Here is a 22,125-nt window from a genome sequence, read left to right as displayed (position 1 = left end):
TGTGTCTCTTCGTAGTCCTTTTTTTTGGGGGGGGGGGGGGGTCATTTTGTGTCTCTGTAGTCATGTTTTTTTTTGTCTTTTTTAGGTCATTTTGTGTCTCTTTGTAGTCATGTTTTGTCTTTTTGGGTCATTTTGTGTCTCTTCATAGTCATGTTTTGTCTTTTTTGGGTCACTTTGCATCTCTTCGTAGTCATGTTTTATCTTTTTTGGGTCATTTTGTTTCTCTTTTTAGTCATGTTTTGTCTTTTTTGGGTCATTTTGTGTGTGTTCATGGTCATGTTTTGTCTTTTTTGGGTCACTTTGTGACTCTTCGTAGTCATGTTTTACCTTTTTGGGGTCATATGGTCTCTTTTTAATCATGTTTTGTCTTTTTTGGGTCACTTTGTGTCTCTTCGTAGTCATGTTTTGTCTTTTTTGGGTAATTTTGTGTCTCTCTGTAGTCCTGTTTTTTTGTCTTTTTTAGGTCATTTCGTGTCTCATTGTAGTCATGTTTTGTCTTTTTTGGGTCATTTTGTGTCCCTCTGTAGTCATGTTTTTTTGTCTTTTTTAGATCATTTTGTGTCTCTTTGTAGTCATGTTTTGTCTTTTTTGGGTCATTTTGTGTCTCTTCGTAGTCCTTTTTTTGGGGGGGGGGGTGTCATTTTGTGTCTCTGTAGTCATGTTTTTTTTTGTCTTTTTTAGGTCATTTTGTGTCTCTTTGTAGTCATGTTTTGTCTTTTTTGGGTCATTTTGTGTCTCTTCATAGTCATGTTTTGTCTTTTTTGGGTCACTTTGCATCTCTTCGTAGTCATGTTTTATCTTTTTTGGGTCATTTTGTTTCTCTTTTTAATCATGTTTTGTCTTTTTTAGGTCATTTTGTGTCTCTTCGTAGTCATGTTTTGTCTTTTTTGGGTCATTTTGTGTCTGTTCATGGTCATGTTTTGTCTTTTTTGGGTCACTTTGTGACTCTTCGTAGTCATGTTTTATCTTTTTTGGGTCATTTTGTGTCTCTTTTTAATCATGTTTTGTCTTTTTTAGGTCATTTTGTGTCTCTTCGTAGTCATGTTTGGTCTTTTTTGGGTCATTTTGTGTCTCTTCTTAGTCATGTTTTGTCTTTTTTGGGTCACTTTGTGTCTCTTCGTAGTCATGTTTTGTCTTTTTTGGGTAATTTTGTGTCTCTCTGTAGTCCTGTTTTTCTGTCTTTTTTAGGTCATTTCGTGTCTCATTGTAGTCATGTTTTGTCTTTTTTGGGTCATTTTGTGTCCCTCTGTAGTCATGTTTTTTTGTCTTTTTTAGATCATTTTGTGTCTCTTTGTAGTCATGTTTTGTCTTTTTTGGGTCATTTTGTGTCTCTTCGTAGTCCTTTTTTTTGGGGGGGGGGGGGGGGGGTCATTTTGTGTCTCTGTAGTCATGTTTTTTTTTGTCTTTTTTAGGTCATTTTGTGTCTCTTTGTAGTCATGTTTTGTCTTTTTTGGGTCATTTTGTGTCTCTTCATAGTCATGTTTTGTCTTTTTTGGGTCACTTTGCATCTCTTCGTAGTCATGTTTTATCTTTTTTGGGTCATTTTGTTTCTCTTTTTAGTCATGTTTTGTCTTTTTTGGGTCATTTTGTGTGTGTTCATGGTCATGTTTTGTCTTTTTTGGGTCACTTTGTGACTCTTCGTAGTCATGTTTTACCTTTTTGGGGTCATATGGTCTCTTTTTAATCATGTTTTGTCTTTTTTAGGTCATTTTGTGTCTCTTCGTAGTCATGTTTTGTCTTTTTTGGGTCATTTTGTGTCTGTTCATGGTCATGTTTTGTCTTTTTTGGGTCACTTTGTGACTCTTCGTAGTCATGTTTTATCTTTTTTGGGTCATTTTGTGTCTCTTTTTAATCATGTTTTGTCTTTTTTAGGTCATTTTGTGTCTCTTCGTAGTCATGTTTGGTCTTTTTTGGGTCATTTTGTGTCTCTTCTTAGTCATGTTTTGTCTTTTTTGGGTCACTTTGTGTCTCTTCGTAGTCATGTTTTGTCTTTTTTGGGTAATTTTGTGTCTCTCTGTAGTCATGTTTTTTTTGTCTTTTTTAGGTCATTTCGTGTCTCATTGTAGTCATGTTTTGTCTTTTTTGGGTCATTTTGTGTCCCTCTGTAGTCATGTTTTTTTGTCTTTTTTAGATCATTTTGTGTCTCTTTGTAGTCATGTTTTGTCTTTTTCGGGTCACTCTGGGCCCCTGGGTGGTTCAGTAACCCATCCGTTTCTACAACAGATATATTTTTAACTTGCTTCTTAGTAATAGGGGCTCATCAAATTAGCTCAAAATAGACTTAAGTGGATTCAGATGGACTTACCACCGATAAGTCCTATGCAGATGTAAAGCTGCACGACGCTGGTACAGAAGGAAGCTAAGATCATGCCCGTGCAACAGAGGCAGCCTCCCATCATGACAATGGGCCTGCATCCGTATGTATTCACCAAAATGCTGCTGATGGGACCTAGAACAAAGAGAAAATAATAATTGAACCCACATAAATTGGATGTTAACAGTAGTCAGGATCACTGAACGTAAGTGCATAATGATTTAATCTGGTTAGTGCTGCACGCCAGCGGGAGCCCTGCTTCTATTTATAGCAGCGACAGAGCTGTTCAATTCTTAAACACGGCACTCCCATCGTCTCGTGCCAAAACAGCTGACAGTGTGAGTGAGAAAAGACTTCCTTATGAGAGTTCCGCATTTTATTCTATAATGTTTTTTTACACACAGTGTTGGAGAAAATAATTCAGGTAGTTCAGGTAGTATTTTACTGCTGTAGCTATGTGAAGAAACATCACACTGAAATTCACTTACAAGTTAAAAAAAGCACAAAGCACTTTCTTATTTGAGTCACTTGCTGTAATGTTTTATATTCAGGCAACTTCAACAGTGTTGCTGAGATCTCTTCATCACACAGAGCCGGCAGAAAAAGGCTTGAATGAGGTTAATTAGGTTGTGACCGAATCCCCAGTTTAACCATATTATCTTAATGACTTAATTAGAAGTGAAAACAAAGGTCAGATTGAATATTATGACCCAAACAGCACAGTAAGTGTTCATTTTTGCACAGCAGCTTCCAGGTTCAGCATTTACAGTTGCACACATTTTGTTGAGCTGCGTGATATGAATTGCAATGGACATCGAACTTTAAAAAAAAAAAAAAAAAACAATTGCAGAAAATACAGTTTTGATAATTTAGTGAAGTGAAGGGTTTGTTTAAAGCATATTTGATCACGAAATTCCTGAATCACACTGCTAATAAGGGGTATCTAAAAACAAGATAAAAACACTAAATCCTAAAGAGTTAATTTCTTATTTTAAGCGTTCAACATGCTTATTTCTAGATTTAACAATCTTGATTTAAGAAATCTGTCAAGTGAAATTGTCTCTCCATGCAGCAAGATAATTTTTTTTGTTTTTTTAAGCTTATCCAAGTTTTTTTTTACCCTTCATGTATGTTTTTTTGCCTTTATTTAAATCTCTGACAAAAGATTTTTCTCCAGGATGAATAAAATCCAACAACAAACGCAAACATGGGTCATTAAAAGCTGCGTCTCCTGGCTTACAATTTTGTGGGTTATCTATGAATGATAGGTTATGTTCTGTAGGTAAAATAGAACAATCTAAAAATTATTTATGTTAGCATGACCGGTAGGCATGGCAAAAATCCAGTGCTCCCATCAGTCTCTCCTTGAATTTATCCAAAGTGTGGTTTGTGACCACAGTCTGAGTGGCGACAGCTCTGCCCATCGCATCAATCATCTTGGGCAGCCTTATGGGGCTTTGGACAGCTGTCACCGTTGTCCGTGTATCTTGATAAACCAGAGCAATGCATAATCATAATGCATAATAGAGATCTTCAATATCCTCCACGGAAAGAGCTACGCGGCACACGACAATGACAATGTTGACATGGGTCAAAGTCTGTAGTCTGTATTTCCTCCCATCATAATTACTATGGCTACTAGAGGTCATTGCTTTTTAGGCTTTTTACACTTATCTGAGTTTTTTTAACCTTCATGTATGTTTTTTATGCCTTTCTTTAAATCTCTGACATAAGATATTTCTCAGGGATGAATAAAATTCAACAACAAGCGTAAATATGGTCACTAAAAGCTGCGTCTCCTGGCTTACAATTCCGTGGGTTATCTATGAATGATAGGTTATGTTCTGTAGGTAAAATAGAACAATCTAAAAATTATTTATGTTAGCATGACCGGTAGGCATGGCAAAAATCCAGTGCTCCCCACATAATTAAAAAAAACAACAGAATACATGATGAGGCAAGTTTCCTTTCCACTAATGAGTCAGCATCTGTATTCTTAGTAACAGGAAATGTTGTTCAGTCTTCTAATAAGCTGAATCATAACTATAACTTAAGAAAAGCCAATATGTTTCTGGGGTGATAAAGGCTGTTATTATTCCTGGGATGCTGAACATGTTTTGAATTTTTAAATAGCGGCTCGGTTCACTGAATCTTTGAGACAAGAGATAGACTCTAAATTGCATATTATAATTTACACTATGACTTTTTTATTGTTTACCTTTTTCCTACTTGAGGTATATGAGAACATTTGATCAGTTTTATATAACTTGGTACATTACATCCTATGAATAATGTGGCTGCTTAGAGCACTTTTTAGGAATCTGCATCTTATAATTGACAGCGTCCTCCCATCCCTTTGCTGAATTTTAAGCACAGTAGGTGTAAATCGAATAGGGAGAGAGAAAAGTAATGAAAGATGTATTTTTTTCTTCTTTTTTTTGAAATAATACTCTCATTACCAGCCAGAAGATGTATCATATTTCTGCCAGGCCCAGTGCAATTTAAAAAGTCACAACGGGCGAGGAGTCATCTGACTTAATTTGCTCTGCATGAATCTTTTTTCGACCTTGAGGAAAGTTCCCCTCATTTGCATCCACAGCAGTGATCAGTATTCTCGGGGGCTCGGCGGGACCCGAATCGGCCAAGATGAGGGAGCCCCTGAGCCTACACATTACCTCCCTTGAAAAGGCTTATCTCCTGGCCAGACGCGGCGTGGACTTCATTACACAGTGGACAAAACCCCAAACTAAATATAACCACCTACATCCCAAAAGGGACTGACACATATAGAAATGTGTCTAACTGCTTTTTCCACGACCCTTTAATGTGAGCTGCAGCAGAGAGGCTGGCACAGCTCGCCTGATGTGAGGATGCTTGCTCTCCATTACACTTCAAATAGGATAAAGTCAACAGAAATGGAAGCAAACAACTTTTAAAAGCTGTTTCTAGTGCAAGAGGACACAGACATGGTTTTCTGTGTCTGGCTGTCGACGCATAACAGATATTTAGGGACATAATGCAGGCTAAACCAGACAACCTAATTTTTATTCTTTTTTTTCAGGTTGACTAGAGGCTTTGATGTGAAGTTTAGAGCTGTGTAACATTAAGCAGCATCACACTGCGACACCCTAGTGGGGCTCATAACTGGAGGTGATGAGTCGGCCTACAGGGACGAGGTGCAACATCTAGCAGAGTGGGGTGCGAAGAACAACCTGAGCCTCAACAAAAAAACCAAGGAGGTAGTCCTGGACTTCAGGAGGCATAAAACTGACACAGCTTCTCTCTTGATCAATGGAGGCTATGTGGAGAGCAGTGGCGGTTCTACACAGGGGCCTACAGGGGCCACTGCCCCTGTGAAGAAGCCCTTGGCCCCTGCTGTGGCCCCTGTGTCAAATTAATAATAAAATGATCAATTTATAACGAACGACGGAACAATTTTTACCTATTTTTTGTTCAAACAATATCTCATTGTAGACAAAAGGAACCCAGCATGTGTACATTGTATAATAGTTTAATTGTGCAATAAAAGCTTGTGTAAATATATATAAAAAAGATCATTCTCACTGTACTGCACTTTCAAAATAAAAAAAAGTAATTGTGAGGAAAAAATGAGAAATGTCATTGTCATACAGTTATAATAGTTATTATTGTTGGTAAGTCTCATTGTCTCAATCAATGTATTTGTATCTTCCAAATAAACTTAAATGAGATTTTTTGAATAAGCTAAAATAAAGGGTTTGAATACTTAAATATCATCTTTGGCGTTTTTTAATGTGCCCCTCTGATTAAACACTGGCCCCTGCTTGGCCCCCACAGTAAAACTGGTCTAGAACCGCCACTGGTGGACAGGGTCCCCAATTTCAGTAGTCATTTATTTATTTTTATACTTATTTATTACATCACCTCCTTGTTCTTGTTTCTGTCCTTGTTTTAGCTCGGTATTTTTAAATGTTTTACTCATGTTCGTTTTGTGTTATGATTGTCATAACTATGCACCTTATGCAGTGGCACTTTCAATCTCGTTGTATAGTTGGCTATATAATGACAATAAAGGCTATTTGATTTGATTTGACTGCATGATGTTAACATGGTTACAGGAAGTTAATGGTCTAAAGCAGCGGTACCACCTGTTTGTGGCCCCTGAACTGTTATTTCATCACTATGGGTTTTGGTTGGGTTAGTACGTGTACATCGTCTCATACATTGTCATTGTCAGACATACATTGTCTCCATGCCAACCATACACAGACAGCCTGTTACTGGGTCGTGCTGCAACCACAACTTTCACTTTTGTTTTTGGAGACACTTTACCAGCTGTAGGAGCCTCAATTGCACGAAGAAAAAAAAGATTGCACGAAAATGCCGTGTTCCAAGTTATCTATTAAAAGAAAGGTATACAGTGAAAATCGGCAATTCAAAGAAGAATGGATTAAAATTTGCATTAATTCAAGAAAGTATATTTGGAAAGAAAAGAGATTTTATGAAGGTGAGCGTAATGACTTCATCAAGGTGGGAATAAAAGCAAACTAATAGTTATATTCTCTATAGACAAGCATTCTTTCTTATATAGAAATATAAAATGAACCACCTTAATGCTTTCCTGAAACAAACTTTTCCATTTCTTTTTTTTAAATTCTTGTCACTTAACAGATCACGATTATTGTAGTGTTTATTTAGCATGCTGGCATCTACTTGTGCGTTTAGGACAGTGACTGTGTGCATTGTTTCCATGCTGCCTCGCCCAAGGTCAAGTCTCTCTCTCTCCCTCTCTCTCTCTCTCTCTCTCTCTGCGTGTGTGTGTGTGTGTGTGGATTAGTGACACTGATCCAACACTGCGTGGGACAGGGCCGGCAGCTTAACCACGTCATCACAGAGCGACGCTGGCTGTGCTGAGAGAATGACGGATGGCTGCTTCACAGCTGTCTGATGTAATGACATGCAGGATTGCAGTGTGGAGCTGAAACATGCCCAGCCCTGTTGTTCCTCAAGACACTGACACTAAATTACTGCTGTCATGTGGAGCTTTGAGGCACACCTGCTCCCACTTAACTGATAAGCTTTTACCTAATGCAGAACAGAGGGCTCTTCTTTTCCCCTCTTCAGTCTCTATTGTATTAAAGTAATTAACTTATTACCGAACTTCTTTATATCATTAAAGAAGATGTCTTTTCTGAAAAACTGCCAACATCTCTTATTAGTGAGAACATGGTCCGGTTTGCAGGTAATATTGCATTCCATTATGTAAGTCAGGAACAAAAAGTATTGACATGAGGGCGAGTCATGATGAGTCTTTGCACTAACATGTTATAACGTTATTTCACTAAAACGCTGAAGCAACAGTTCAAAATCTGGGGCAGGAGGTGGGGTGGGGGGGTGGGGGGGGGGGATAGAGAGAAGACTTTTCCACTTGTATGACACAGCTCTGATCGCTTGGAACCACTCATTGTGTTTTAATTTACCATGAACAAAAGATGTGGACTTTTTTGGCAGCTCACAAAGCAACGCCCTTGTCAATTGATGAAGTATGGGCATTACATGTTTGTTTGCCAATAAAAAGGATGCAGGAGAGGATAGACAGTTCTTAGATTTGTGTCACATAGAAGCTGATGATGTCACATTGAATCACTATAAGGGTGTTTCCATTACAGCCCAATACCCGGAATGAAGCAGGTCTCACTCACTGAAAGGCCCCTAATTTGAATATGAGCCGTCCTGAGCGATTTTTTGACGGGACTTTTTCCATCCCTGTAGAAGAGCAGGGCCATTTTTCTCCCCTGAAAAAAGCCTGGTTGCTGACTGGAAAGAACACTTAGCAGGATGTGACATAGTACTCTATGTCACAACAACCAACACGCCATTTGTAAAAGCCGGTGAAGCAGTGTTGCCATCTTAGTGACTTTGTTGCTATATTTAGCGACTTTTCAGACCCCCTTAGCGACTATTTTTCAAAAAAGCGACTGGCGACAAATCCAGTGACTTTTTCTGGTGTTATTTGAGACTTTTGGAGACTCCTTCTTAACGAGTTGAAGCGGCACAGTCCCCCTGCAGCAGTCTCTCCCAGCTGCAGAGCCGGAAGGGATGTTAACCACTGCTGCAGGAGGTGTTTACTTAGCGATCTCTTTGTTTACAACAAGCACCGGACACTCTGTGCACAGTTACCGATGCCGTTAATTCACAATCACTATGTTTATGATCAACGGAGACACTGTGCGTAATTAGCCATGCTGCTTTGTTTATGATCAGCTGCTGACGTTGTGCACAGTTAGCAAGTGCGGCCACAGTTATGTCTACCATGTTTAATCCGCCGTGTATGTGATCATGGTCAAAACCTTCGCAAAGCGATTACGTGACGATCAATAACCATACGTCACCTCCAGAGTCTCATAAATCCCTCTGGGGGCCTTTTTGTAATGGAGACACGCAGAGTGAGTGGCCACTCTTCCCCCTAAGGAAAACACGGCTTATGACACTCACAGAAGAATCCCTCCTACATTGATTGGGTACTTTCTGCAGTGGAAATAAAGAAAAGTACTTGCTACTGAAAGCCATTGAGCTGAGACATTCCATGCAGTGGAAATTTGCATAACTTCCTGTTGTCCTGTAGAGGCAGGTGTGTCACAGTATTGTAGAGCTGTGACTAATTATTTCATTACTACTATAATCATTTACAGTAAATATTGCAAAGTACACAAACCATTCAACCAATTGTTTTTGTTGGTAGTTTACTTTGTTTGATTATTTATCTATCTATCCATCCATCTATCCATTTTACTCTTCAGACCATTATGTCACTCTCTTTTTAATACACATTTTTTATAATATTTTTCCCAATTTAGGGCTATGCAATGCTCGAGGTCAATGGGTTGGTTTGGGATGGAATGGGAAGGGTGTTAATTACGGGAAAGGAGTATGGTGTTAAGAAGTCCCTTTCAGACTGCGTTTCAAGCCATGATCTTTATGCCGCTGTCATGTTTTGCCTTCAAACTGAACGTCCCAGAGGCATAATGGGGGGACCAAGTGATCCCGGCTCTATACCACCTTCAGAGGTAGTAACAGATGTGTTCAATTCGAGGCAGGATCAATGTGAACCGGTAGAGATAGAAAATACATTATGTACGTTATTTGTGTGACCAACACACATAAGAAAGGAAGTGGAGCCTATCATCAGAAACACGCCTCTCACTTGAGTCTGACAGTAATCAAATCATGTTCAGCAAAATACAGAACAATTTTGCTTGAGTCTGTAGAATCTCTACAGTGAGAAACAGCACAAACTGCAGTTCTTCCACCATCATGGTTTTGAATGATGCTGTTGCTTATTGTACATGAACTGCTGCTGCTCTGTTACATGGCAACCCCCGCTTCATTCCACAATGAAAGATTGCATGTAAATGAATGCCGCGGAGTCAGTATGAATATCCTAAGGCGAAATGACAGCAGAGCTCGTTACGGCACTGTTTGCAGAAACAGGGCTATTGACTGTCAACAATTGTTATGTATTCCATGGGCTCACTTCAATAAAAAAAATGTCATGCTGGCAGCTCTATGAGACTGTAGTAAAAGCACAAGTATGCTTTGAGCTAAATGCCATTATACTTCCAGTGATGATGCCACCATGCTGCTGTTTGGCAGGTATTAACTTTCCCATGTTCATCATCTTCCTTTAGCATGTTAGCATGTTAGCAAGGTGATCTAATAAAGCTTCTGATGGGACAAAATGTTCAAAAGTCAGGGCTCACTTTACCAGGAACTGTTTAATTATTTCGCATACTATCATCTTTCATGAGAGCAGTATCAATAATTTGCATCCCCCGTGTTTAATCCGCCGCGTATGTGATCACGGATCGCAGTCGAAACTGTCGCTAAGCGATTACACGACAATCAAAAACCATACGTCACCTCCGGAGTCTCTAAATCCCTCTGGGGGCTAATTTGTAATGGAGATACGCAGAGTGAGCGGACATTAGAGAGGGTGTGGCCTGAGACTTTCCCTGCAGCCACTCTTCCCCTCTAAAGGAAAACATGGCTAATATACTTCTAGTGATGATGCCACCATGCTGCTGTTTGGCAGGTATGAACTTTCCCATGTTAGCCAATCTAATAAAGCTGCTGACAGGACAAATTCTTCAAAAGTGTCTCTCTTTACCAGGAACTGTTGATTTCTTTCACATACTTTCATGTTTCATGAGAGCAGTATCAATAATTCGTAAAAAGATCCATGCAGGTATTTGCTAATTACTAAATTGCACACATTGATTGTTCAGTGTGTAACTTGATTACTCAGCCAACTGACAGAAAACAATTAATCAGCTTGTTGTTGACTGGCAGAAACTGTATTGTGCCTTGTGTAAACGATTTAAACTTTGGCATATCATTTGTTTTAAACTTTCAGTTGACTGTTGTGTAAAAACCTAAATTTTTCATGATCATTATGTCATCATTTAAATCAGTGATTCCCAACCTTTTTCTTGAGGGACCCACATGTTAACCACTGTAAACTTTGGTGACCCAAAGGTCGTACTCAGTGAATATCAAAATGTGGTCCCCATGTCTCTCTGTGAGGTCGTAGCACCACATCGATTTTTCTTCCATCTAATCAGCAAAGATCAGGCTTCGTCACAGACGGTGACACCAAGACATTTGACCAATCAGTTTGATAATAATATAATAATATTAACTTTATTGATCTTGACCTCCAATGTAAAAATGAAAAATTTAGAAAAATCTCCAAGAAACAGTCGAGGAGAACTTGACTATGAAGGCATATTAAGGCCAAGTAAGAATAAAAATAGTTATTTTTCTAGAAAAAAGTTGCAAATTTACTAGATTAAAGTGGCAAATCTACAAGAAAAAAAGTTGCAGATTTAAGAGATTTAAAGTAGCAAATCTGCGCAAAAAAGTCGCAGATTTACGAGAAAAAAAGTAGGGAAAAGGCAGATTCACCACTTTAAATCTCATAAATCTGCAATTTTTTTCTTGTAGATTTGCCACTTCAATCTTGTAAACTTTTTTCTCAAAATATTATCCCACTCCCCCGGGTCCGTATATATATATTTTTTTTTTACACATTCTGGCTGTATGTGATATCCTCCAATAGGGTTGAAATTTGGAATTTGCAAGTATTTCAATGAGTGCCCTATTAACCCATTGACGCCGGGAAAGCATTATCGCATTTCTACCATTAAAGCCGGGAGCGCTGTTGCGTCACCTTACCATTAAGGCCGGGACAGCGGATATGTCATTTTGTAGTATTTGTATTTTTTTCCACCTATTTTCGGTCCCCTGGCCAATGAAATGCATCAGAACATGATCAGAATACATGCGGGAGTGTCGCAATGCAACATCGGACTTTTCCAGAACTTATAAATCATGGAGGAAGACGACTATAGCGGAGGAGCTCAGCAGTAAGTGACGGATGAAAACAGTGCCGATCATTTAATTACTGATCCGGACTTTGAACCCTCAAACCAATCGACCGGCATTTATGGATGAGGAATATGTTTTTAGACGACATATTTTCACCAAAGAACAGACAGATTTGTGGCCATCTGGAGATAATAATATTATTAATAATATATTAATATTAATAATAATAATAATAATAGGCTAATTGATTGTGATGATGATATAAGAAATCATGACTGTTTATGTCTTATATTACTTTATGCGTCGTTGAGTACCCTGAAAAGTGCAATATATAAAATGTATTATTATTATTTATTATTATTATTATTATGATATATATATTTTTTTATTAGAGTAGGCTAATGAGAACTATGTCTTGTTCTTCCAGTGGTCATATCATGTTTGCATCTTGCTAATGGGCATGTATTAGTATTATGCATAGGATTTTTTATTCAGACAAATGTAACATTTGCTGAGTTTGTTGATTTTTTTAAAAAATGTATTGAAGGTTTGGACAAATAAACTCAACTTCGTATGAAAGCCACGGGTATAAGCTCTCAATTACTTTTTGAATTTCATTTTTATCTGCTACAGAGGCTGAAAAATCTATTATTTAGTAGGTGTTGAATTTCCAGAAAAACTTCAGGTTTTAGGGGGTCATTTGAAAATCGGCCATAGGTTTTCCAGGCATTTTTTCCAGGCACTTTAGGCCTTAATGGGTTAAGGGTTAAGAGGTAAAATTTACACTTATATGCTAAATTACTTTTGCAAAAAAAGCAGAAAAAAGCAGACATTCAAACTTGCATGAAGCCTTGCCATGTGTTGTGAGCTTGTATTGCACCCTGAAAAAATGCATGTACATAAAGTGGCTGTAGTTTTTCGTTTGTTTTGCTGTGGCACCGTTCCTTTAATTGATGATCTTTGCAGAAAATGTTAGAGTGGACTGTTACACCTAAGTAGATGGTCTTTGAAAAAATGTCTAAAGAAAACACTAGAGTGCGCTGTCTTGTGTATCGTAGAAGATCTTCGTACCTGTTGTCCGCAACATCTATGTCCGCAACATGCTCCAGTAAAAGAACCAAGCTTTTAAGTAAATAAAGTTGCCAAGAGAGAAGACTTTGAGTCACCATTGCATGGGTGCAACACTTGGAGATTGACTTTTTTCAAATGAATAGGTATAGATGTATATATTTAACCCATTAGATTTATTACATTCCTTAAAATCAAGAGGGCTTTGCGACCCCCCGTGGATCTTTGGCACTAATCTATCCCCCCCCCCCTTGGGAATCACTGATTTAAATGAAAGGGGGACATTCCCCTTCATGGATTTGTCCTCCTTGGCTTATGAAACTGTCTGTCAAGCTAAAAAAAGATTGAGTTTTATATATTTTTTAAATAGTCAGGATGTAGAGGTCATGAGTGGTCATGAGTGAGAAGTAAAAGGTCCTTTCAGATAGTTGGATTGGATTAATACTTCTGGGTGTCTGAGGGTGTTAGTCATTATCAGGAAGCTTCACGGTAATGACTGAGCTGTGTAAACACCAATATGTACGTACACACACACACACACACACACACACACAGAGCGGTGGGGAATTAGGGAGGTGTTAAACATTCAAACAGTGATTGCTTCATCAGCATAAGAGGCAGAACAAGAGAGCAGATGTTTAATGAATAGCTGATGAGAGCAATCAATATGAATGAATGAGTAACAAGAGCCGTTCGCTTAGTAACGGCACATATTGACGGCGTCAGCACATGATAATGACATACAGTCATTGTAGAGCTACAGCAGCAGTTGCTGATCGGTAAAACCGTGACATGATCCGACACACACTTTAAGTGGTGCTCCATGGTTGAGGTCAAAGGTCGGCCAATATACTTTTTGTCTCCAAAAACTAAATATTTTATCACAGTAATATTACTTTGTTGGAACAGTATCCAGAGAAATGTTTCCCTTTACATTTTCAATACACAAGTTAAGCTGGGTTTACAACAAACAATTTCCACAGTCCCAGACTACAATCTGAAAGTCTTTAGTAAATCTAGGAGTTTTACTGTCATTTTGTCATATTGTCACGGCGCTCCCCTCATCTCCATGGTTAAGTTTAAGGTAGTAATCTGCTTTGTTTCATATCAGTCTTTTCCTAGTCTTGGGTTTGGATCATATCAAACATGTTTGATATTATCTCAAGTCTCAGTGACGTAACACAATCACCAACCAATAGATGAGCAGGAAAAGGTCCCCGGTTCCAGACCGGCCAGTAAAACCACTTCCACAGGAAAAAGGAACATAACAATAATGCTAGTAAGCTCAGTCCGAAATAAAAATATAGAGATGTCATATATTTAGATTTTTGGGGCACTGTTTCTTAGTAAAGAGAACAGTAAGGAGAGCCAGTTAAAATGTATAAATAAATGTATACATAAATAAGTAATAAATAATGGATGATTAATAATGTATGATTAACTAAATGAAAGTTGATAGAGCTGATAAAATAATTATTCAATTAAATAAATTATAATTAAATAGGACATAAATGTATATCATGAATTCATTTCTAAATGTTCCTTTCCTTTATTTTTCTTTATATCTATTTTTACTGTAAAATAGTCAACTTTTCATGTCAAAAAAACAGAAACCCTTTTTCAGCTTTGTGAGGGGGCATTTTGTGGCGTCTTCTTTCTTTCTTTCCTCTTCTTTTTGTAGTTGTTTTTTTTTTTCAACACAAACCACTGCACACACTAGAGCAGCTGGAGCCAAAAGCTGCTTCTCCTCCATTTCTAAGTTTTTACTAAGAGCATGGGAAAAAAATTGCATGGTAGGAAAAAACTGCTAAAAGAATCTAGTTGTAGTCTTGTAAATAGTGACCCTGCAAGATTCACAGTCCGTCTAAAATCTCAGTGTGAGACTAAAAACTCTAAACACTTGTCTTTAGATGTGAGCAGGTGTGAGCCGATAGTTTTCCTGGAGTCTTTTCCAAATCTTTTCTGATGTATCGGTAGCATTAGTCGTGTTCCCTAAACATAACCAAGTAGTGAGGAAGATGTTAAACGCTCTCTAACTGTCTCACAAGGAATATGTGGCCTGTTCGGTGTTCTTAGAGTAGGGCATTGTATACTATATATGTAATATTTTACTTGGTACTTTGGACCTTATCTCTTGACCAAGTAGTTTTGTTGTGTAAACCTAACCAAGTAGTCCTGTTTTACAACATTAATCACAGTCATGTGATGGTGACGGTCATGTCAACCCATTCATTATGTTTTAAAGGCCATAAAACGGGGTGTTCAATGTCATGCGAAAAAAGCTGAAAATGGGTAAACATGCCGCAAAAAACGTCCTTAAAAGTGGCGTGCTATTTATACCTTCCCAGGGGATGTTGCAAAAACATCTTGCTGAAGCAGAGTGCCTAGACTAAAATGGGATGCAGTCACAGAGACGAGGAGAGAACATAATCCATTACAGACGATGTACCAGTGTCCGGTGCAACAGAGGATGTTCACTCCATTAAAAAATAGAAGAAAACTTTTGAATGATACATATCTTACTGAAAATCACTAAACATGCTACGTAAACACAAATCTGTTCATGCAAGTGGTCCTTGTCTGTAAAGCAGTAGTTCTCAACCTTTTTGAGTCGCGACCCCCAATTTAACATGCATGTTGTCCACGACCCCCGCTCACTGAACACAATCTCACACGCACAGTTCAGATCATACAAACTCAGTTGATACAAGCTATACATGCTAGATTTTATTGCCCCACTAAAAAAGAAAATAATAAAACAGAAAAAGTTAACTCCATAGTACAATTCTAAAACCCGTGAACTGAAGCAAATTTCACGAAAGCTCGAAAGGAAATGGCGTTCAATTAAGCTGGATGAATTTCTTTTAACCTGGCAGGACAGTCTTAAAACATATAAGAAAATCCTCCGTAAAGCCAGATCAGCCTATTATTCGTCATTAATTGAGAAAAATAAGAACAACCCAAGATTTCTTTTCAGCACTGTAGCCAGGCTGACAGAGAGTCACAGCTCTATTGAACCATGTATTCCTATTGCCCTCACTAGTAATGATTTTATGAGCTTTTTCAATGAGAAAATTATTAGAAATAAAATTCACTACCTCCTGCCATTAACTGGTACTGAGGCATCCTTAAACCCTGGAGCCTTAGAAACGGGTACAAACCCTGATAAATATTTAGATCGCTTCGCTCCCATCACTTTCCAACAACTAACCTCAATGATTTCCTCATCTAAACCTTCAACCTGTCTCCTAGACCCCATACCAACAAGGCTGCTTAAAGAGGTTCTACCTTTAACGGGCACTTCTTTCTTAGATGCAATCAACTTGTCATTATTAACAGGCTATGTGCCACAATCATTTAAAGTAGCTGTAATTAAACCTCTTCTCAAAAAGGTTAATTTAGATCCTGGCGTTTTAGCAAACTATAGACCAATATCTAACCTCCCCTTCCTCTCTAAGATCCTGGAGAAAGCAGTCGCAAATCAGCTTTGTGATTTTCTTCAACACAATAGTCTATATGAGGACTTCCGGTCAGGATTTAGAACTCATCATAGCACAGAAACACCATTGGTAAAAATTACAAATGACCTTTTAATTTCTTCTGACAATGGACTTGTCTCTGTCCTTGTCTTACTAGATCTGAGTGCTGCATTTGATACAATTGACCATCGTATCCTATTACAGAGACTGGAACATGTAATTGGCATTAGAGGAACGGCACTGGGCTGGTTTAAATCGTACTTATTAGACCGTTTCCAGTTTGTTCATGTGAACAATGAATCCTCCGTGCGCACTGATGTTAACCACGGTGTTCCACAGGGTTCTGTGCTTGGACCAATTTTATTCACCCTTTATATGCTCCCTCTAGGTAATATAATTAGAAAACATTCAATTAACTTTCATTGATATGCTGATGACACTCAGTTATATATATCAATCAAGCCAGGTGAAACTGATCAGCTAGCCAAACTTAATGCATGCCTTAAAGACATAAAAACTTGGATGGTCCACAACTTCCTAATGTTAAACTCGGAAAAAACTGTTGACCTACCCTGTACAACGACATCTATTGCACGTCTGTCCGTCCTGGGAGATGGATCCCTCCTCTGTCGCTCTCCCTGAGGTTTCTTCTTCTTTTTCCCCTGCTAAAAGGGTTTTTTAAGGAGTTTTTCCCTGGCCGATGTGAGGGTCTAAGGACAGAGGATGTCGTACCATGTACAGTCTGTGAAGCCCTTTGAGGCAAATCTGTGATTTGTGATTTTGGGCTATATAAATGAAATTGATTTGATTTTGATTTACAAGAAGGTAGTCTGAATGAGGTATAAATTATTTTCCTGCTCTTGGTGGACGCTGCACTATACAACATAGGAAATGAGCTTTCCAGGCGTGCTGTTGACCGGTACAGATGGTGACAACAGCAGTGGATGCAGTGACAGGAGGATTACAGCGTGGACAGATGGCAGGCGTGGCACTGCCAAGCAGAAGGCTGCAGGGCTGAAGCCAAAGTGGGAAATATAGCAGGTGATCAGAGCAATATGGTGGAGAAAATGACCTGCAGAAACACATTCTGAGCCTTAAAAAGGTTACTTATTGTAGAAGAATGCAAGACCAGCTGTACAAATGTAATTAGCAAAGTCCCTTGAAATTCCATTTCCTTTTTATCTCAAACTTTCCCTTATTCTGGTTCCCAAAATCAACATGTTATAAATCTGTAACTGACACCCAAATTAAATCAGATTTGTTGCTTTAGCGTGGTGGTTTTCCTGCTTGTCCGGAGGCTCAGCATGTGACGCTGTGCCTGCATCCTGTGATGCCGTGGCTTCAAATCCAGGCCACGATCTGATGACACAACCTACTACTATCTCTGTGCCGTTAATTCCTGCTCTTGAGTCTTGAGGCAGAAAAAACACACAGTGTGAAGTGTGTAAGTAAATCACAACAAGATGAATCCAATGTGCTTCCATCTTTTTATGTTATACTTTTTGTTCTTCTGCTCAGCCAAGAAGGCTCCACCTCCTCACAACAACAATAATCCCCAGCAGTGACTTGTGTAACAAAATGAAATCTTAAAGAGATTTCCCTGGAAGCAGGTTAAGATTGCGACTTTCTTCCTGTTTGTTAATATGTTTACCAAATACAACTGAAATGAGGGTTAATCTTTGCTAAGAAATCAATAAGCATCCTTAATGTTTGCTTTTACTTGTGTGCTACTTTTTAGTCCAAATTGAAATTACCAGTGAGACATATTTCAATTGTTTTTTTCTCCAATAGGACTGCCCTTTCCATAAGTGTTCTTTGGGTCACTTTAATGTGGCATTATCTGTGTAAGGGCACTAAAACTTTTAATATAATCAATTAAATTGCAACAGACACACCAGGGAGTTAACCAGCTTGGGGAGCAATGTTGTTATCAGTGCTGAACACACTGTGTTACTAATAAAATAACATACACCAATTTGAGTGCTCCAATATGCTAAACCCTACTGTGTACAATGTGGGACAAACCCTGAGTGAACAGGACCTGCTGGTGACTCAGCAGGTGTTGAAATAACTGCTAGCAGGAGTCTGTGCTAGGTTCGGGAACGTGTGTATATTCCCCGGGTCCTATGTTCCCAGGTCCGATGTTTCCCTATGTACACCGGGTCCTATGTTCCCTGGGTCCTATGTTTCCCTATGTTCCCCAGGTCCTATGTTACCGGGTCCTATGTTTCCCTATGTACCCCGGGTCCTATGTTCCCTGGGTCCTATGTTTCCCTATGTTCCCCAGGTCCTATGTTACCCAGGTCCTATGTTTCCCTATGTACCCCGGGTCCTATGTTCCCCGGGTCCTATGTTTTCCTATGTTCCCCGGGTCCTATGTTTCCCTATGTACCCCGGGTCCTATGTTCATCGGGTCCTATGTTCCCAAGGGTCCTATGTTTCCCTATGTTCCCCAGGTCCTATGTTCCCAGGGTCCTATGTTTCCCGGGTCCTATGTTCCCAAGGGTCCTATGTTTCCCTATGTACCCCAGGACCTATGTTCCCCGGGTCCTATGTTCCCTGGGTCCTATGTTTCCCGGGTCCTATGTTTCCCGGGTCCTATGTTCCCTGGGTCCTATGTTTCCCGGGTCCTATGTTCCCTGGGTCCTATGTTTCCCGGTCCTATGTTCCCTGGGTCCTATGATTCCCAAATCCTCTGTTCCCTGGGTCCTATGTGCCCCGGGGGACATATGTGTTCCCCTCTTTGTATGAGACTGGGGAACATAGGACGCTTTTATGATTAGGGGTGGGAATATACAAACATGAGTAATCCTATGTTGCCCCGGTCCTATGTTTCCCTATGTTCCCCAGGGTCCTATGTTTCCCTATGTTCCCCGGGTCCTATGTTCCCCGGGTCCTATGTTCCCAGGGTCCTAGGTTTCCCGGGTCCTATGTTCCCTGGGTCCTATGTTTCCCGGGTCCTATGTTCCCTGGGTCCTATGTTTCCCGGTCCTATGTTCCCTGGGTCCTATGATTCCCAAATCCTCTGTTCCCTGGGTCCTATGTGCCCCGGGGGACATATGTGTTCCCCTCTTTGTATGAGACTGGGGAACATAGGACCCTTTTATGATTAGGGGTGGGAATATACAAACATGAGTAATCCTAGATTTAAAAAGCAAAAAAATGAACTGCAAAGTAACCAGAAAGTAGCTGCTGTGCAAATTTGAGTTTTGGGCTGCTTGAGTTAAGGTCGGCCATGCTACCGTAAAGATTGATAGATTGCGGGAAAAATGGGACCCGGGGAACATAGGGATGACCCCCTAGGTTCCATTTGTTAAAGAGTGGAAGCTAGTTAGCCTAGCTAGCTCAGTGGTTCCCCAAAAACGTTGAATTCTGGGACTGATAGAGACAGTCAGTTAAAAGTTGTTGACAGAAAAAGCTACATGAACTTTTTGTTCAAGGGAAAAAGATTCATGTTCTTATGCTACGCAGCAGGCAATTCAATAAAAGGCTTTCCTTTAAACTGTATATAATACTAGTGTGTTTTCTTCTCAGATTTGCTTGTAGCTCAGATGACCAGAGGCTGAAATATTGCTGCAAACTGCAACCCGGCTACAGACCTCCATGCAGCAGCACGTCCAATTGGTTATTATGGGCGGTAAAAGAAAGTAGGCAGCTTTCGGGGCCCCTCCACCTCCTGTCTGTACTTATCGACAGTTCAAGGGTCTTGCCTAATCTCAAACAATTTTTCGACAGTCAACGAACCAGCTCTCAGCTTGGAAAACTGGTTCCAGAACGGCACCAACTCTTTGCTGGTCACAAACTATGAACTGCTTACGTCAGGGGCTGGGGGCGGGATTATCGTTACAAGACCAGAGAAAACATAATTCATTTTATCTTATTTGTTTAACTGCAATGTGATCGATGCAGACTAGAGTTAGGGGGATCTTAGCTTACAACAAAGGCTAACATCAACATTGTACATTCAGTGATGATAAGAACGTAATCGCCATCCATAGAGTCCAAGACGAGCAGCAGAAATGTGTTGTATCAGTTGTGTTTGGATGCCAATGTTGGCTCTCAAAGCCAGGAGCAACATTTGTAAAGAGACGATGTAGTCTGCCATCGTTATTATGCTTGTGGACTCTGACAGCAGAGACGGACGGAGTGATGTAATTACGTGGCTCTGAGAAGGTTCACAAGTTGAACCAACTGCGAACCAGCACCAGCACCAGCACTAGATCTCAATCAAATCAAATCAAAATTACTTAATTTATCCCCAAGGGGAAATTCAGTTAGTCTGGTAGAATCTCTGGAAGAATGAGAGTGAAGGATCTTTTGTATTTCTCCGTCCTGCAAAGGAGAGATACAAAAGATCAAGGTTCACATTGGGTGACTATCCACTATATTAATGAATATTAGTCTACAATAATTGCCGTTTGTTCTGAGACAACTGATAAATATGTGGAATAATCACCAGGAGCGAGACAGGAAGACACCCACAAAGGTTTTAAATAAGCTGCTGAAATGTCTCAATGTTTGAAATCTGCATATTGTTGATTTAAATCTGGACCTGTTTTACAGACATTGGCACACTATGGAAGTTACCAGCAGGTCTTCCAGCATCACCGGCTAACAGATATGTTTCCTCAAGCAATTTGGTGCATTTAAACAACTGCAGTATGATTCTAGTTTAGAAGTTCCTATCTAAAAAATATGGGGAATTAAAATGTGATAGCAACCAGTGACTCACCTGCGGCGTACATGACCGCGAGCATGATGGAGGAGATCCATGCGATCTGACTGTAGGAAGCATCAAAGATGATCTGGATGTCTTTGAAGAAGACTGTGATGGCTTTGGGGAAGGCGTACGAAAAGCCAATGGAGATGAACGATGCCAAAACCACAGCCCACCCCCAACCGCCGTCTGGTGGGGGCACGACGGCGGCGGGACTTGTGGCCGGGGGCGCCATCACTGGCCCACCTCAACACTGACTATTCACTGCAACGACAGAAAGGAAGAAAGAGGGAATTAAACCTCACCACCAGCATTCTGCATCTTGTGCTTTTCCCCTCCTTTTCCCTTGGATTTATTTCTTAAATAATGTGTGATTGATTATTGATTCCTCTTTTTAAAAAATTACCAGAATCCGAGCAGTTTTTAATAGAAAAATGTCACAGATCTTGACTGACACTGACCAGCTGCTGCTCATATTGACAGTACACACAAGGCTGTGAGATTATGACGGAGGTGAAAACTTTTTCTTTCCTCCTTGCCAGCAGTAATATGACACGAGAAGGACATAGCAGCGCTCTGTATCCTGGAGATATGTACACACACACACACACACACACACACACAATACTCATTATCCATTCAAGAGGGCAGGCACCATGACGTGCCCCGCCCACTCACCTTGAAATCCCCCACCACCCTGTACAAAGCAAACACGCCCTAATTACGCATAGAAAGCAACACGTCACTACTTCTACTCACGCTAAGTGATGTGGAAACACACACACACACACACACACAAGTAATAGTAAAACCAGGCAGCTGTTCACTTCACTTGTCTATCAGCCAGGTGTAACTTACAGCTGTTTCCTTAGCTTTTAGTTTAGTTTACCATTTAGTTTGAGATGATAGCCAGTTTAGTTTCACATAAATGAATGTCAGTGGAAGAATCAACATGTTTTCTCATGCTTGCATTTGTTTTCAAAAGAGCAAGATGTGGTTAACCAAATATGGCTGCAAATGATCGTCACCAGTTCTGTCCAGTCAGGTGTATGAGCAAGAACCGGTTTGTTTTTATGCCAACCCGCTGAGTATTTCCACATATATGTAACTTTAAACTGCTACTTCACTACAATTTAGATGCATATTGTACTTTTTACTCCACTACATTAAGCTGGTATTTA

General features: G+C 39.7%; 1 protein-coding gene across 1 annotated transcript in view; it reads right to left on the bottom strand.

The window, feature by feature from the left end:
* LOC131960578 (monocarboxylate transporter 2-like) overlaps positions 1–22,125 on the bottom strand; it is a 50,371-nt gene that overhangs the window by 12,617 nt on the left and 15,629 nt on the right. Inside the window, exons 2-3 of the mRNA XM_059325827.1 lie at positions 20,960–21,208; positions 2,306–2,449 (exon numbers count right to left, since the gene is read on the bottom strand). Coding sequence (XP_059181810.1) covers positions 2,306–2,449; positions 20,960–21,179 — 364 coding nt within the window. The 5' untranslated portion in view covers positions 21,180–21,208. The remainder of the gene's footprint in view (positions 1–2,305; positions 2,450–20,959; positions 21,209–22,125) is intronic.

Source organism: Centropristis striata, chromosome 22, assembly GCF_030273125.1.
Source record: "Centropristis striata isolate RG_2023a ecotype Rhode Island chromosome 22, C.striata_1.0, whole genome shotgun sequence".
Lineage (NCBI taxonomy): Eukaryota > Metazoa > Chordata > Actinopteri > Perciformes > Serranidae > Centropristis > Centropristis striata.
The sequence above is the reverse complement of the archived record's forward strand: the minus strand, read 5'-3'. Positions and strand labels throughout refer to the sequence as shown.